The sequence below is a fragment of the Dipodomys spectabilis genome, unplaced genomic scaffold (assembly GCF_019054845.1).
Source record: "Dipodomys spectabilis isolate Male_0828 unplaced genomic scaffold, ASM1905484v1 ptg000009l, whole genome shotgun sequence".
NCBI lineage: Eukaryota > Metazoa > Chordata > Mammalia > Rodentia > Heteromyidae > Dipodomys > Dipodomys spectabilis.
This window is the reverse complement of record NW_024870686.1, coordinates 15,616,198-15,635,400: the sequence shown is the minus strand read 5'-3', so window position 1 is coordinate 15,635,400 and position 19,203 is coordinate 15,616,198. Positions and strand designations below refer to the sequence as shown.

Sequence of the window (19,203 nt, the reverse complement as noted above, 5' to 3'; positions counted from 1 at the left end):
ATGAAAAGATTTATTTGATTTCATTTGGCTGTTTTCTTATACAGAAGTTTCCATGTCTTGGAGTTCATGTCTATTAGCATCACTTTATATGGTTATATGTACATAGCTATTGAGCTATTGTGATCTTCTGCTACGACTATCCTAGACATATACTAATTATTACAAATGAGGGAAACCATGGAGCCTGTTTTTTTGGGTCTGGCTTACTTCACTTAATACGATTTTTTTCCAAGTCTTTTCATTTCCTTACAAAGGGATGATGCCATTATTTCTGATGGAAGCATAGAATTCCACTGTATATATAAACCACATTTTCCTGATCTATTTCTCTATTGAGGGTCATCTGGGTTGGTTCCATATCTTAGGTATGGTATATAATGCTGCTGCTAATTGTGCTGGTAGCTTTAGTGTAGCTTTGCTTGTGAACATTTGGATAAATACCCAGGAGTGGAATGCTGGATCATAGAGATGTTTAGTCTTTTGAGGAATCTTCATACTGCTTTCTAGAGTGGTTAAACCAGCTTACCTTCCTACCAACAGTGTAGTAACATTCCCTTTTAGCCACATCCCCCCAAGCAGCTTGGTGGCACAGGAACAAGCCCGAGGACCAATGCAATAGAACTGAAGACCCAGACATGATCCCAACAGAGCTATGGCCTCCCAATCTTCGATTACAGAGCCAAAATTATCAGATGGAAGAAAGACAGCCTCTTATACAAATGGAGCTGGCAGAATTGGCTATACACATGTAGGAAATGGAAGTTAGATTCCCATATATCACCCTGCACCAGAATCATCTCCAAATAGATCAAAGACCTTGAGGTAAGAGCAGAGACCCTGATATTGCAGGAAGGGATAGCGGATAAGGTAGGACTCCTTGGCACAGGTCAAAACTTCCTAAATAAAGTTTGAGATACACAACAAATCAAAGAAAGGCTGGATAAAAGCACTGCATTAAACTACAGAGCTTCTGCATGGCAAAGGACATAGCTAGCAAGATAAACAGAAAACCCACAGATTAGGAGATCTTCACCAGCTATATAGAAGCCTTATATAAAAAATATACCTAGAGCTCAAAAAATTAAACCCCTCAACAACAAATCCCCAAAGAAGTAATCACTCCATTAATAAGTGGGCTAAAGAATTAAAAAGAGACTTCTCTGGAGAAGAAGGAAGAATGGCCAATAGACACGTGAAGAAATGTTCAACATCGCTGGCCACAAAAGAAATGCAAATCAAATCCACACTGAGATTCCACTTCACCCCAGTTAGAACAGCCATTATCAAGAACACAAATAGAACTATTTTCTTTTTGAAACTTGGCAATGGTAAATTTTGTTTCAAAGAATGAATATATCTTTAGGGGACTTGTCAAGAATAAGCAAACCATAATTGTTTTACCATGCCTAAAATACAGTTTATTTTCATGAATTTTTCAGGACAAAATATGAAAATAAAACTATTAATATTAAATATTTAAAAAAACTGAAAGGTTAAATTAAACTTCTCAAACATTTCCTTTTGTTCAGGTCTATGGTCTTCATAAAAAGAAAAATGAAAGAGAAATACAACCAAGTACTGTGTTTTTCTATCACCAAGTTGTTCTAAGTTTTCTGTTTTGTTTTGAGACAGGATCTCACTATGAAAGCCCATGCTGGCCCTGAACTCGTGATCTTCCTGCCTAAACTTCCCAAATGCTAGGATTATGGGTATGAATCACACTGAAGTGAACCACCATGTTCTTAAATTTAGACTCAATAACCAGTAACTTTCAAACGGTGATGGAAAAAACTTCTCTCTTTTTTCAGACAGATAAACCAGGCCAGCATTAACTCTCAAATATATGACTACAAATGAACAATACAGAGATCTAGAAACAAATCACTACAATACCTTATTTCCCAATAACGTCTTACTATTATCTTCAAGGAAATGTGTTCTATCTTGCCTCTTTCATTAAGAAAAAAGGGTTCGAGAATGAGGTCCAAAATCAATGTAAAGCTTTCAGTTCAAGCCAGGCAGAGGACACAGGAGTGTGGTACAACTGCTTTTAACCTGTTTTTTCCCCCAATATTTTACCATCTGTTTATTTTCTTCCATAACCACATTTGCCCTTCATAAATTCCTGTAGACACCGAATGAAAATCCAAAATACTGCTCTATAATAAAGAAAATGAACTCAATAGAACAACAGAACCTGTTCAAAACTCTGATGTAATTAATATACATTAAAATTCCTAATGGAAAAGCATTGTGGCTGTGAAACCACCTTTTCCAAAGAGGAAACTCATGCACATACACATGCCTTCACGGCTTCATACCTCTATGTGCACACATAATGAACTAAGTCTTTTGCTGACAAAGTTAGAAATGTTTAGCAAAGAATGGCATGATACTAAGAAGACAGTATTATCAATAATAGTCATACAAAGAAAGGGAATGAGAAAACTCATTATTTAGAATTTGGGGTTACCTATGCTGTAGAATAGATGGGAAAGAAAAGCATGTGACTTTTCTTGGTCCAGCTCTAATATATCACAAAGAAATGTGGATGTAGGTGGCAGGTTTGGTCTGTTCTGTTCCTTCTCATGAGTGTCCTTTTCTTTACATATCCATAGTATACAGACAGCATCGAGCTCTCTCCGTATTATATTCCACCTTCCTCCTGCAACTATTCCTAATCCTCACAAACTATTTATTACGAGCTAGAAACAGGCTGCCTGGTAGATGAGAAAGCATTATAAATGAACCAGAGTGAAAAGCCTTGACCGAAGAGAATATTTTAGAAGACACATTTGACTTCACTCTACATTTACTTCAGAAGATTTTAGAAATAATCTTAAAACCACAAAAAATCAGTTTTTTAAAATGCGTAAGTAATGCGACGATGTAAGCGTAAAAATAAGAATTCTAGAAACTACATACAGTTCAATAGCTTAGACTAGATGCATATCACCTCAGATATCTCAAAAATATAACACCAAGGAAAAAGGAAGCTGTAGAAAGTATAAGGAAAAATAGCACTACTGTAAATGACAATGAAATGCAAATGATAGAGTTGCAGGCATTTTGTGTGTGTGTGTGTGTGTGTGTGTGTGTGTGTGTGTGTGTGTGTGTGTTATACACACATGGTATATAAAACACAGAGTTAGAATTGAATTTATATCAGCAGTGTATTCTGGGGATGGACTGAACAGACAAAGGGGACATAGGCTATATTTATGACAATTTAATTTTCTTTTTATTAACGACCAGAAGCTAGTAAAACATCAACAATAATATATTCTGGTTAATGGAAACAAGATTACGTTTTCCTAAGACATTTATTGCTGTAAGCATTGTTTAAATTATTAAAAGTAAAGAAATACATACTTCTAATATGTGTTCATCTTGCTGCTCTCGGTCTAGTTTCCTTGATGTAGTTGTGATGAGACCTGCAACAGAGGAAAGGCTTATCAATCCTTCCAGAAGAAGGTCAATTATTAAAAAACAGTGCAATTGAAACCATACTGTATTAAAACTTCTTCATCTGTATCTCCTTTAGCTGGCTCCAAGGATAACAGGATGGATGGAAATAAATTCTATTGCTGCATTGAAGAGAAACATTAAAAACATCTCTTATTACCTTTGAACCATCTACTCTTCAAAATGAAGAACTGTAACAAAATAATAATGTGATTCACCAGGTAATGCTACACTGTCAATAGTCATTTAATGTTCAATGAAAGAAAAAAGACAAATGAGTCTCAAAGAAAATCTGTACCAAACTTAGCATATACCAAATTAGACATACTGTCCCCTAAGTTTTTGGCTCAAAATGATTCCAAATATTTCTCTAAATTTGTAAACAAAGCTCCACAATGAATGAAGCAGTAATCATATCAGCAAGAATAATGAAAGTCTACATTATATTTAGTTACTGGGCTTTTCCCAAACCACATTTACAGATGAAAGGGGACAGGGGTTTGTGGGAAATGCTTCCCTCTGGCATAAAAATGTCACATACTGCAGCATTAGCTTCGTTTTCAACAGTCAAAACCTTTTGGAGTTCATCTTCCCCTCCCATTTCCGTACATCTTTCCTATATTGCAAAGCCCATGAAGACATTTTTCAGTTAGCTGAACTGCCCTCAATGTGTGAAATTTGTGTCTTAAAATGGCATCATATTAACATGATAGCAATTCAAGAATTAAAATAACCTTCAAAGGTGTTAACTCAAAAAAAAAGTAATTATGTATTTAGAGGCAAGATGTCTAATCCTGTGGTGGGTGGTCCAAGTGTTGGGGGTGTCTAGCAGGCCTGGAGCGTGGAGAAGCAGTCAAAGCTCAGAGTACAGATCCATTTGGATTATACTATGAGCAGAGGAGAGAGCATAAAAACTAAGGAGGGCGGTGTGCTACAAATGACCAACAAACGGGTGGTAAGGAATCAGAACCTGAGAAGCAGTGCCCCAGAAAAGAAATCCCAGTTGTTCTAGAAACCAAATTTAAAAAGGAAGTCCCTCCTCCACATATTTCAGAGGGCTTTGGAAGAGGAGATCATTATGAATGTCAAGATAGCAAAGAATGGAGTCATGCTTATAATCCTGGTATTTAGAAGGTTTAGGCAGGAGGATCCAGAGTTCAAAGATAGCCTGTGCTATACAGTAAGGCAGTCTCCCAAATCAAAAGAAACAATAACAGCTGGAAAAGAAAGAAAAAGAAAGAAAGAAAGAAAGAAAGAAAGAGCGAAAGAAAGAAAGAAAGAAAGAAAGAAAGAAAGAAAGAGCGAAAGAAAGAAAGAAAGAAAGAAAGAGCGAAAGAAAGAAAGAAAGAAAGAAAGAAAGAAAGAAAGAAAGAAAGAAAGCAAGCAAGCAAGAAAGAAAGAAAGAAAGAAAGAAAGAGAAAGAAAGATAGAAAAAGAAGAAGAAAGGAGGGAGGGAGGGAGGGAGGGAGGGAGGGAGGGAGGGAAGGAGGGAAGGAAGGAAGGAAGGAAGGAAGGAAGGAAGGAAGGAAGGAAGGAAGGAAGGAAGGAAGGAAAGTATATATAATAAGTGCCTACAAACAAGAGAAGATAAAGATGTAGACTGAGTGTATGGTAGCAGAGATCTGTAGTCCTAGATTGGCAGGAGGTGAAGACAGGAGGATCACAGTCCAAGGACACCCTGGGCAAAATTAGTGTGGGGAAAAAAAAATCTTTGTAGGTTCACAACCTTCTCACTAAAAAAAGATCCTATCAGAGGCATCCTGATGCTTTCCCCTAATGCCATGGGCCCCTCTGGGTGAGGATGTAAAATTTAGTGCTTCCTACAGAAATTCCATACAGAATGAACTCTGAACAATAAAACCATGAGGGCCGGGGATAGCGCTCGGTAGTAGAGTGCATTTGCGAGGCCCTCAGTTGCAGTCCCAGCACCCCATTAAATTGACTAATTGATTAATTTCTTAATGAAACAAGAAATCACTAGGAAGCCAGGAATGTTTTAAAGGTATGCTTTTACCTGACAGCAAGGAACCACACTGAAAGATTAACATCCTGAGAGTGCTATCTGAACATGCTGCTCTCTGTCCGGTAGGATTTATTCTGTTTATAGTCATTCTCGCCTCTGTGCTTCAACACTTCTCAATCCTGCTAATCCTTGCCCAGTCCCTGGACTACTTGACAAATTACCTATTTCAATAATAAATCCAAAATATGACTTCCTTATGCTTACACGTTACAAGCACTATAGTTATTAAATATACAATTAACAGTATGATCCATTTCTTCACTGTAAACATTTATGCATGTCTGCAATGTTTTGTGGGGTGTTATGCCCCCTAAATACTATGGATACACACTTCACAGAAACAGCTCAGAATTCAACGGCTCAGATCAAGCTAATGTTTTTCCTGCCGAGGTCACCACCAGTAAATCAAGTCATTAACAGATTTGGAATTAAGAGTGTTGTTCTCCAGAGGCCCAAATGAGTTTTTTCCTCTCCTTCCTATCATACCAAACTGCCCAGTTTGCTGCATATGATTATTTCAACTCCATAAACTCAGAACTGTGACTTCCAAAAAGTTTTAAAAATAAAATGACAATAATTAGCCATGATTCATTTTAATAGATGCAAAAGAAGGTAAGTTAGAAAATAAAACAGAGGGCAAAGCAGAAAAATGCCTATGTAAGTGCTTTCTTTGGTAACGTTGTGTTTTGTTTTCACTTTCTGCAAGCACCTTTAAATTAAAAATAGAAATGAAAGGACAAAAATTAGATATTTTTCTCCCCTTGGTCTAGAAACGTTGTATTCTTTATCCCAATTCTATTAAAAATGTGTGTAGGCTGACATAGCAGGTACAGTGTCTTCTCAGTCACTAGCGGCTACAGATTGACCTCATAAATTTAGCTAAGACTAAGGGACCAAACTTTACTGCTGCTCTCGAATATAATTAGCAAAATTATTTGTGGCTTTTCAATGCTACTCTAGATATTTAGGGAATTTATTTAAGGCAGAATATCAGATTCACTATCATGATTCAAATGGAAATTTTACTCTGATATGCTCTATAAATCACTGTCTCCAAACTTTTCAAAACTCAAGACAGAAGTTAAGACACTGCCTCTGACTCTAGAGGAAAAACAAAACTGCAGAGCCAGCTGTTTGCCTTGCTTGATAGGAAACTGACTTTGAACCATTATTCTATTGTTCTATGCAAGAATAAGCAGAGGAAGGGAAAGATGAACAACAGAAAGTCCACCCTGTATCCTTACAATGGGCAGAAAAGAACTTGTTCTGATGTGAGGCCTGGGGCTGGTTGGACTAGAAACCATGCTGTGATGGATTTATAACCTGAGCACAGATATGCTGTACCCCTTTTCTTTCTAGCTATATAAGCAGGAATGTTGGCTACTCTTTTGTGGTCAGTTTAGGACTCTTCTCTCCTATATCTTGACCTTTCAGTGTTGCAACCTTCGGCTCCCATTTTCTCAAATGGTATGATCTTTATTATGGGTACTGCAGGATGGGCTGTATACACGTGAAGTGGCTGAAGTGTTCTGGAAAGTCACCAAGAGCTTAGAACTCTGATACACAAACATAAATTGTTCACTAGGCCTATCTTTGAATATATTAGTTCTCATACTCTTTTGTCCTCCATAATAGAATAAAAACTAGCTAAATACCCTTTCACAACCCTAGCCAAGAGCCTAGGAAATACAAGTCTTAATTATTAAGTTGTTTCAACTAAGGAGGAGAGAAAAAAAGCTTTCTATCTAAATGAATTAAAATAATTTCTCTCTATTCTCAAATGAGTTTACTTAACAAGCAACATGCAGGGTACAATGAAATTAATCAAGAAAACTGTTTCCCAAAATAATTTACCTAGTGAAAAATACTTAATGTGTGATCACCCCACATTTATCCACCCTTTCCATTCTAGCCATTTTGGGTCATAGGAGTGTTTTAGAACCATGTATTCAAACATAAGGCTCCTGATTTTTTTTTAATACGCAAGCTATACTAATTGAAATAAGCTTGCTCAGTTAAATTATTATCTTCAAAAAGTACAGAGATTATCTAATTCACGGGAAAAAAAGAGGGCAACAGAATCAATATTGAAATTTTATTGAAGTACAAAAGTAAAACCAAGCACTGTAAGACACAGACATGGGAGACAGTAACTCTAGAACTCTGTATAAGGTGACTGTTTCCTTGAAATATTCCAGTCTCTACAGCTGCACCCAGTCAGTGCTAGTAAAATGAAATTGCCTTCACCACAAATCTGTCCTGCAAGTTAGAGAGTGCACAGCTGGCGGGCTGCGAAGTGTGGAAGGTAGACAATATCCACAGGTAGACATAGAAGAATCAAAAAACTGAACCAAGCACAGCACTCATCTGTTCATCTTTTTAGGACTCTAATCAAGCAGGAAGAAAAGTCTTTCAAACAGCCTGACTTATGAGATCTTCAACCTGTCAACTGGAAAAGGTATATTATGCTTGGTTCTGGGGAACACAATAAATGAAGAAGGGAAAATCCTTGGCCCTTAAAAACTTGAGCCAGGATAGGATCCTGGGGAATATCAGTAAGACCAGAAACAATGCTGAAAAGTCAGAGCAGACCCGTAAAGACTTACAAGGGAGGAAGATATCATTTCTCCCCACTGCACATTCTAAAAATACAGACTGCTTCAGAGGAAGGCCTGAATGAAAGGTTCAACTCTGCTTATGTTGTCTTTTGACACCCAGGCATCCATGTCCTTGCTCTGAGCTCAGAGGGTCTGTGTAGCCCGCCACTGCCCTTCCTTAGGTGCTGTTCCAAGGCCACATTTAACCACAGCCTGTGGAGAGCTCTTCTGGCAGCTGCAGCCATCTGAACAGCTATTGTTTGTCATTCTAGTACTGGTGCCGGCCGGATTAGGCTTGGAGCCAAGAGTGGAATTCTATTCATAGGTTGTCAAGGCTGGAAAATAGCTCAGAATTCATTTTGTTCAAACTTTCCGAGCTGCAGAGAAAGTGCTAATAAAATTAATCAAATGAACAGTCTAAAGTCACACACTGAATGGACAGGCAAGAGCTCCCATTCTGGTTAGTCAGAATTCTCTTCTGGTTTTAATTCTGCCTTCCTGGTTGTGTTTTTCTGTTGAAAACTGATGGCATTAAAATATAAGATCAAAAGCCAAGCTCAATTTATAGGGAACTGGCTTTGGTATTCCTATAAATGCTATCTTTAGTAAGGAAAGAAAGACAGGGGAAAGGAACAGTCTATTATAAGGTCAGCATCACACTGATGTAAAAAATCACATAAACACACATAAATGCAAAAGCTTAAGTGCAGCTTTAGCGAATAATACTCAGCAACATATAAAAATGTCTTCTTGATGTAACTTATCCTAAGGATTCAAAGAAGACAGATTTTTAAGAAGAAAAGCATGTAATCAACATATACAGAAAAGACACAAAAAAAACCCAAATTCATTAGATTTTTATATACATATATACATACACACACATTATGTTTTTAAGTAGAGCTACTGATAAGTACACTTATTATTTTTTTTAATGAATTCCCAATGCCAACAAGACTGGCCCTTCATTTCCGGCTTTTGTAGCTATCAAATGTCACCGGAAACTCTCGGAAGTTGTTTGCTGCTGAGGCTACTTCCTATTGCACTGTTCAGACTCTGATCCAGCCATAATAAAATGCCACTGACTTTGCTTCAAAAAAAAAGTAGCTGTAAAGTGATACAGGATAGTATTTTATGATTTTTGTAATACATTAGGGATTATTTCTTTAAGTAAACCATGTATCTACTAAATCTATATGGAATCAAATCACAGTTCTTACATATTGAATAACCACATTGCATAAATCCAATATAAAACTGTTCAAATGAAAATACACTATGCTACATGTACATAAACAACTGAAAAAAAAAAACACAGTCCATTGTATACACCACTGAACTCTACAGAGCTTAAAAATTGCAAGAGTTCTATCCTATGTGCTCATTCATTTTCATATGCTGGCTTTCTTGCTGTAATGACAGAGCTGAATATTTGTGACCGAGACAGGACAAGCTACAGAGTGGGCCTTTTTAGAAAATGTTCAGTTAACTCCTGCAGTACATGGCTAATGATAGCATGTATTATTATCTAGTGTCATCTAGAAGCATTACATATTTTGGTTTGAGAGTACCATAAAAGTAACTTTAGCCTAAAACCAAGCATCATATAATCCAGCATTCCTTTAACAATAAGATATAGAAGAACTGGCTCCCAAGTCACACACGCACATGTCAAAGACAGCATATACCATGAAGCAGCATTTAGGAAATTCACAGCTGTCTGAGTCACATAAATACTTGTAAAATAGGGGCAGGAGGAGGGGAAATACACATGACAAACACAATAGACTGACGGTATTTGTAGTCTTTACTCTTCTCGTGGAGTTCTTATGAAGATTAAAGATTAAAGAAGTGGTTTGGAAGACACAAAGTGCAAAGCATACATGAGATGAACTTGGGGATGGCCCTCTGACACTTGATAAAAGATTGAAGTGAGGTCAGGAAATGGTAGAAGGGTAGAAGAAAAATGAACAAGACAGAAAGGTAGCAACAAAGGAAAACTCAGCTTTTTGATTGTCTCCTTCCAGCTCAGCTCCCAAAGGAACACAAGGTTGTCTGATGGAAATCAGAGAAGAGAACAGCAAGACTTTGGAGAGCCTAACAATGTACCATTCCCATAATGATAAGAGATAAGAATATTAATCCAAAATAAGTAATTTTGAGGGACAAGTGACAAAATTATTAAGCTGAAACAGCCTCAAAATAATTTTTGTCATTTAAAGTTTCTGTCAGGGGACAGAATCAGATGCAGCTGCTGCTGCCGAAGAGATCACACGCCTTGAAGCAGGCAGACACAACACATATTCAAAAATGATGCCCCGGTAGTTCCTAATACATTTAGCATAAGTCATAGAAATAAAATTATCTTGGAGAGTCTGTGTTCTCAAGCAGAAAGATGTACATCAATGAAAGAGAAAGGGAAAAAGTAATATATTTACTAGATGAGCAAAGCTGTAAGTGCATCATTGAAATGGGTAGTAAAGGCAGGTGGATACCCATATACAGTCCTGTAATAAGGACTAAGTTCCATCAATAACAATAGAAAAGAGATTTTCTGAATATAGCATCTACTATTGTTATGGGAAAAAGCAAAGATGTTTAGCAGTGGGAACAGCATTCTACTACTTGTGCAAAAACAAACAGATTTAGATCTGGCTCCTTTGGCTAAGTTCTACAAGTGTGGAGCATGGAGGCTGAACTTGGGTGTCTGTGATCTGGCTCAGCGATGATATGAGCTAAGGACATGGGGGCTTAACAAAATAAGACAGGTAGTTTTCATTTTGACTCAGGGTTGGTTAGTTTGCTTGTGAAAGGCACACTTCTCCAGTCCGGTGCTCTCTCTCAGGCTGACTCACCCAGCAGTTGAAGTCTGGGTGCCAAGGCTTCCATACAAAAATTAATGGAGGAGAGAAAAATGAGAGGAAGGACAGTTCATATTCTAAGGAAGGAAAAAAGGAAAACCACACCAAAGAAAACCTCTTCTTAGGTATATTTCCCTGCTTTTTGAGTTAAGTGTCCTGTGAACCCACTTCTGATTTAAAATATGTAGAAAACTGTGAGGCATGTTGTTATCCCTTGGCACATGAAGACATCACAAACAAGTGTCTACTTTCCAGTCTTGGTAAGCAGAGTATGCAGGTAACAAATAGGTGCTATGAAGAGCATGGAGCTTCCAGAACTGAGGGTAGTGAGATATAATACATTAGCACAATTTTGGGGAGACACACACACACACACACACAAAATGTATGCTAATTTATATTTCCACAAACTCCTGAAATATACTCAGGTTAATAAGCTTCTGCTTAAAATAAACCTAAAAATTAAAATTTTACTACTTAAAAGCAGTAGTTAAAGCTCTGTAGCTACTTCTGAGGATCAGATTTATACTCCACCATTGAACCATCCTAAAATAGACAGAATACATGGAATAAGAGTTTTTAAGGACCCTGAAAGCTAAGAAGAAAGTTGACCCTGACAAGAAGCAAATGAAGGGATACTTATAATTGCAAATGTGAAACTCGTTACTTGTAGTGGTATTTTCTGGGTATAGGAAACAGTCAAAACTTATTAAACTGCAGCCTTTAACTATGTATTTATCATCTGCCAATTTCACTGCAGAAAAGTTTTTTTTTTTTTTTTTTTAAGTACACAAAGAGCATTCCTGGCTTTGCAACAAAACATTGGAAAATACCAAATATAGAAATGAGACTTTTAGAAAAGACTCGTCTGTTCTAAAGCATGAACCATACCTCATAAGTAACCTTCAAAATTATCTGGCAATTATAAGCTGCATATCACTCCTCAAAGTTCAGACTGATAAACTTAACTAAAAAGATGCTTTGTCAGGGTGGCATCAGTTTCCTGAGGTTACTTGTGGATAAGGAGACCTGTAAAACTCACACTAGTCCTTTTTGTTCAGTACTCCCTTTCTTTCATGTCCTTGACATACCACAAAGCCATGCTACTTGTTTGGAGGAGCTAGAGCTGTCCAGGCTCCCTTCTCTCTCTCTCTCTCTCTCTCTCTCTCTCTCTCTCTCCTCTCAAACAATAGCACAATTTATGTTTAAAGAAGCAAATTTACCTCAGTGATATTGGAGACAAGCAAGCAAAATGAAATGTTATAAAATTCTATGTTTTCAACGGAAATGTAGGAATCAGAAAAGTGGGATAGGAACTTTGGCCTGCATATCCAAACAGAGAAGATCTAGTATCACCCTACCCATAATCATAATGAAACCTATCTTAAGATGTGGAAAGAAAGCTCTTGGCACTATAAGCATAAACAGTTTGACTATACAATTTTAAAATATCCAAAAGCTTCCTTCAAACTTGTTACTTGTCCAAAATTCAAGAAATTATTGAATCCAGTTTTAGAAGTTGTTTTGCTTTTAAAAAACATTTTGTCATATATGAAAAAATAAAATAGGTACTGCAAACACAGGCATTGGTGACTCATGCCTGTAATCCTAGCTACTCAGGGGACTGGAGATCTGAGTATCGTAGTTCAAAGACAGCCCACTATAAAAAAAATCTGCGAGTTTTTAATCTCAAAATAACCACCAAAAAGCTGGAAGTGAAGCTGTAACTCAAGTGGCAGAGACAACTTAACAACCTTGGGCAAAAAAAGCTAAGGGACATAGCCTAGACTCCAAGTTCAAGCCCAAGTACTGGCATACATAGAGAAAGAAGGTATTAAGGAGATGTCTGCCTCTTTACTAAACTAACTTTGAATGAAGTCATCTGTATTTTATACAAAATGTTCTAAGGGTCAGCAAAGGCTCTTAAAAATAGTAATTCTGGGGGCTAGGAAGTTGACTCAGTGGTAGAGTTCTTGCCTTGCATACATGAGGCCCTGGGTTCGATTCCTCAGCACCACATAAGCAGAAAAAAAGCCAGAGGTGGCGCTGTGTCTCAAGTGGTAGAGCACTAGCCTTGAGCTGAAGAGCTGAGGGACAGTGCCCAGACCCAGAATTCAGACCCCACGACCAGCAAAAATAATAATAATAATGATAATGGTATACATTCATATGCTGGAATAAAGGTGATCCTTTATGATAATATAATATACAATGTAATATATATTTATATTTAATAATAAAGGTGATCCTTTATTCCAACATTATGAGTGTGTACTCCCATACACCTACCTAACTTTATTTCTTGGTCTCTAATACTTACCATTCCTTCAAATTGTCCCCTAAAGTGGCAGATGTCCTCTATCTCCCCTCCATCAATCTGCTTGTATCAACTCTTCCAAGGAGCCTCATTTTTCTAATTATTCCCACACTGTCAGTATTTTCACACTTTCTCCAAAAGTGTCCATTTCACAGTCAGGGCCATACTACCTTGTACCTGTTTCCTTTGCTCCTTCACATCAGACTACACGCTGTCAAGCATCTGTCAGGATGCTGGATTCCCCATAGAAGATCAGCAAAAATCTGGTGTGCAAACACTTTAAGTGACGATTAATTTAGAATTTCTGGTCTGCTGTATACATGATAATCACTAAGATCCCAATTTTATCTTTACCACCAAGTAGGAGGTGGATCCATTTTATTCCATGAAATTTGTTTCTTCAAAGGAAATGCACAAAATGATCAATCTACTAAAATCTTGATTTTTGTGTGTGTATATATATGTATGTAGATATCTAAATCTATATCTATCTATCTATCTATGACAAGTATAATATATTCAAGAGAAAGAGATGTGGTACCTTTGCCAGAAACAAGTATAGGTAGTTCGCATACACAAGCTTTAGGAGGAATATAAAACTACCATTACTAATAACAAGGGATAAGGACTTAGAAGTCTGTTTTCTTGGAGATCCAGAGGGAATGAATGCCACAACTCATATGTCTTCATTTCTAACCCACTGATTTTCACTAATTATTAAATAACATGATTGGAAGTTTCCAGGTGGTGGTGTGAGTCAGTAAATCACAAGAACCTCGTTCTACCAGACTATCTTTCATCAGCTTCCACCATCTAATCCCCACGTTACTAACCTACCTATTATAAGCTGTATTTAAGGTTTTGAGGAAGATGGACATTTATATGGGGACCTTGAGCATCAAGCTTAAATGTTCTGTTGTGTCAAGGGAATAGAATCACCTAGACACAGATCTTGTGAGGCTGAATTCGCTAAAATATGGCTATGCTAACTATGCTAAAATATGGTTCTCTTTGACCTGTAGAAACTAGATGTCTGTGGAATATTCTTACTAAACATAGTTAGAATACACTCACAACCAATATTCCGGTGGACTACATTAACCTTCCACTCTTACCTGCTTTCAAGTTAAAAAAAAAAAAAGCACAAAACCTCTGTGGACTGATTAATTTTCTCCTGCTGTCCTGCTTGCCAGCAGAAAGCATATCTCCTCTCCCAGGGGGTTAGAGCTATCTGTGAACTCCTACAGAGGATTTACTCTTACAGAAGATAAGGAAAGATTAAAAAGGGGTAGGTGATGTCCTATCAGCCCATATTCTATAGAACATAACCTCACAGTGGTGATCTCATAATTTCATCATTTCAGAGAGCTATTCAAGATTTCTCTAAGATGCTTTCTCCTCCCATCAATTACACATAGACCTACAGTGTCTACTCAGAGACAAAAAGACACTGCCTACTTGCCTGTCTGTTTCACACGTGCCTTAACCTAATGTAAAAGAAAGGCTGAGGACATAAGAAGACATTTTTAAGCCTAATTCATCAAACAGTTTTAAAATAGAGTTAGTTACACATTCCTGAATTACTTCCTCAAGGCTTTTATTTCTAGGTTTCTGTCTCTCCAAGTATACTATCTGCACGCCCCAAATCCTCTTCCAAACTTCTTACAGTCTCCTGAATTTCTTCTTTTATATCTGACAATGCCTTCTAATTATTTTGGCTCTTGGCTGTCTTTCACTTTATTTCACAGAAAAATGTGTTAGAACTTAATTACCATCTGTGAAGTAAAAACAATGTAGGAAACACTGCTAAAATAAGGCTTTTATTAATTATTTAGATGTTGTTACAGGGTAAGCAGGTTCGTGTCTTGATTCCTGCCCTTTGTTCTGAGCTTCAAGTCCTCTATTATACCCCTAATGCTTCAGAAAGAAAAACTCTCAAAACTGCTAAGTTCTCTCCTATGTAATCCAATTCTCTTATGAAGCTGAGTCAATCTCCAACAGTTATCAGTGTTCTTAAGAATCCAAACCCCTCAGTGGAAGATACGATAAATGCAAAGATATTTAAAAATAAAATTTGATCAAATGTCTGTATAAATGTCAGGCTGAAATACACTGACAAGAGCTTTACAAACTAACATCTTAAAACCTTTTCCCCCTATTCCCAGAGCTGGGAACAGAGTCTTGGACCTCACATATTCTTAACAAATGCTCCAAGTGCTCTACCAATAGTCACATCCCCAGCCCTTAAAGGGATGTCTTCAAGAGATAAATCTACATACTTTTATGATCTCTATGATCTATCTTTCTTGGGGCAATTTCTACAGGATCTTAAACCCAACACTTCTTTCCACTTTAAGAATAGTTTCAAGTTCAATAAAAGAAATTGGGAAATTTAAAACTGACACTAAAAAAGCACTAGGCAAGGTGCCTTGAGCAGGTAATCCTAGCTTGGAGGAAGGAAAGCAGAGATTGGGAGATCATGGCTCAAAGTCACTCCATCACAACCAATGGCTCACATGAGAGGGAAGAAAGAACCCATTATCCTAGCTATGAGGGAAGGACACTGGCTAGGTACAGCCATGGGCCCATCAATCCCAGGCACATAGGAAAACATAAGCAGGAGGCAGCCTAATGTAAGACCTGATGTTGGAAATAACCAATACAAAAAGGGAGCTTCTTAGAGGCATGATTCAAGAGGTACAGCACCTGCCTGGCAAGCAAGAGGTCATGTGTACAATCCTCAGCTCCAAAACCCAAAAACTCAAAAAAGGTAATGACAGACTGGTTTAAAAGCAGAGTAGTTTCATGATTTTTATTTATTTATTTATTTATTTATTTTGGTCCAGTCGTAGGGCCTGAACTCTGGGCCTGGGCGCTGTCCCTCAGCTCTTCTGCTCAAGGCTAGCGCTCTACCACTTGAGCCAGAGCACCACTTCTGGCTTTTTTCTTTTTTGCTTATGTGGTGCTGAGGAATTGAACCCAGAGCCTCAGGCATGCAAGGCAAGCGCTCTACCACTGAGCCACCTTCCCAGCCCCGATTTTTATTTTCTTTTATATATTATTTTCCTGACATACCAAATATACAGCCAAGTAAATGAAAAGGCCAATTACCTTAGACTAAGCAGATATAATAAGCACAAGCAAGAAAGAAGTATATAAATTACTAACTAAATCTTACTGTTCAGAATCTTGTTAACTAGATCCTACTGGCAGGTATTGAGTAACTGCACAACGTTATTGTTTAAGGCCAGTCAATTGGATTAGCAGTTTTATCTTCCTACAAATAAACTGTCCTCTTAATGTCAAATGAAAGTTGTTATTTTAACTGATTAATAAATTAATCCAAGTTCCTATCCTCCCCATGAGAAGTTTTCATTGTATAAATGACAGCTAAGATCTTACTGTTTATTTTAATGATAATAAACTCAGCTGAAGATCTTTTGTGTGAAATAGTACAAGAGTCCTAGGAATTAAAGGAAAATATAAAAGAATGAAAATTAGAAGTTTACAAAGAGTTTCAGAAGAAGATTTGGTGGGGTCATGAGCCATACCTTAGAAGGAGGATGCTGAACACAGAGAGGAAAATAAAAACATGAAAAACAAAAATTTAGTTTATCAGTTTAAGATTCCCAATCTGGATGCTTAAACTTGACCTTTGTTATAAATTTATAGCCTAACCTATAAAATTCCCCAGCCTAGCCTAGGGAAAACTCTTAAGTATTACCATTAAGTAATGCTTCTAAGTATTACCATTTTAAAAATAGTGAATGGCAAGATAAACTTAATATTTATGTAAAATAAAGTTATAAAAATGTAAGTTCTCAGTAGCAGAATTTGCTATAAGTTTAAAGCATATCATATAGGAGCAATTATTAATATTTGCTTTAAAAAGTGAAATTTCACTAATGAGAAAAATCATAAAATACCTTAATGAAAACAAACTCAAAGGGAAAACATATTTTGATTGAAAATAAGTATTTAAAAATTTAACAAAATCAAAGAAAATTATATAATAGGTAAATATTAATTCTTATTTTCCCCATCAGGACAGTATAACCTAGTATTATCACGTACCTGTTTTAGGATGTATTGAAAAGAATCCTTGTGGGTTTCCGCTCGTAATTTTGTACATTAGCTTATCATTAGAGCTGGAATCTGGATCAAATGCCTCAATTTGGACCACAGATACATCTTTGGGTGCATTTTCCACTATCTCTGGGTAGTAAACGGGCTCTGAAGTCTGTGGTGCATTGTCATTGACGTCTTCAACCTCTATGTAGATCTCTATGAAGGAAGAAAGTGGCACGACACCCTGATCTGTTGCATACACTGTCAGCCAGTAATGGGAGGTCGACTCCCGGTCCAGTCGATCTGAAGTCTCTATAACACCTAGAAAGAAAAAAGGAAAACATAAGGTAGCATGTCAGTAACAAGAAAATGCCACATTGAGAAAATGGCAACTCAAAAATCACTTGTCTCTTACTAGCCAAATGTTAATTGTGGAAATACCATACAGAAGGCTTACAATTACATGGGCAAGATAATGAGTACATGTCTTATCAAGCATTGTTGCCTCCTCCTTTGTTTCCCCTTCCCATCCCTTCCCATCTCCCCCCGGCCTCTGTCCCCCTACCCCCCCAAAGTTGTAAAGCTCGTTTTTCGACATAACAATTTGTACATCTCATTGTTGCAATGGGTCCACCTGTATCCCTATTTAAATGATTTGTTTTTTCCCTTCCCCTCCACAAATTAAACTAACATCAAATACAGTGAAAGCAGGTGTTATACCGTGGGGGGACGGACATACAAAGCAACAAAGAAATCATCTTATAAGTATGGAGGTTCCTCAAAAGACTCCACATAGAGCTCCCCTATAACCCAGCAATCCCACTTTTTGGGCATTTACCCAAATGATCACAAACAAGACCATACTAAAGCTACCAGCACAACTATATTTATTGCAGCATTATTTACCATAGCTAAGATATGGAGCCAACCCAGATGCCCCTCAGTAAATGAATGGATCAAGAAAATGTGGTATATATACACAATGGAATTCTATGCCTCCATCAGAAAGAATGACATTGCCCCATTTGTTAGGAAATGGAAAGACTTGGAAAAAATTATATTAAGTGAAGTAAGCCAGGCCCAAAGAAACATAGGTCCCATGGTTTCCCTTATTTGCAATAACTAGTATATGTCTGAGACAAGCAGAAAAGGTCAGATAAGTTGATGTTAGGTGAAATGAACCCCAAGGTAAGTATTCAAATGTTTCTGCTTTCATGCAATTGTTTCTAATATATTTATAAGATGATTTCCAGCCAAATGTTCCTAGAAACTGTGCCTTAGTTTCCTTTCTACACAATGGAGCTAACAACAATATGTTTTCCGTGGGCTGATAAAATGAACTAATACATATATCATGACTAAAAAACAAATGTGTACTATGGAAGGTTTTTTTTGTTTTGTTTTATTTTTGGAGGGTCCGGTCGTGGGGCCTGAACTCTGGGCCTGGGCGCTCTCCCTCAGCTCTTCAGCTCAAGGCTAGCTAGCACTCTACCACTTGAGCCACAGCACCACTTCCAGCTTTTTTCTTTTTGCTTATGTGGTGTTGAGGAATCGAACCCAGGGCCTCAGGCATGCAAGGCAAGCGCTCTACCACTGAGCCACCTTCCCAACCCCTGGAAGTATTTTTTTAGTTTTTGAATTGGGTGACAAGTACGCAGTTCTGAAGTACAATACAATTCGAAGAACTGGGCACTAAGAGATCATTTAACGGAAATAAAAGATGAAACCAGAGCTATGGCTGAGACTCCAGACTAGTGCTGCCTATTCCCCAAGCGGGGTCATTCAAAGAAAAAGATGGGAACAATGCATTCTAGACATCTTAGGTTTTGTTTGTTTTTTGGTCAGTAGTGGGGCTTGAACTCTGGGCTTGGG

At 37.4% G+C, this 19,203-nt stretch overlaps 1 protein-coding gene across 1 annotated transcript in view; it reads right to left on the bottom strand.

Moving 5' to 3' along the window:
- Fat1 (FAT atypical cadherin 1) overlaps positions 1 to 19,203 on the bottom strand; it is a 115,109-nt gene that overhangs the window by 46,368 nt on the left and 49,538 nt on the right. The window contains exons 3-4 of the mRNA XM_042700024.1: positions 17,338 to 17,652; positions 3,373 to 3,434 (exon numbers count right to left, since the gene is read on the bottom strand). Of these exons, the coding sequence (XP_042555958.1) occupies positions 3,373 to 3,434; positions 17,338 to 17,652 (377 nt within the window). The remainder of the gene's footprint in view (positions 1 to 3,372; positions 3,435 to 17,337; positions 17,653 to 19,203) is intronic.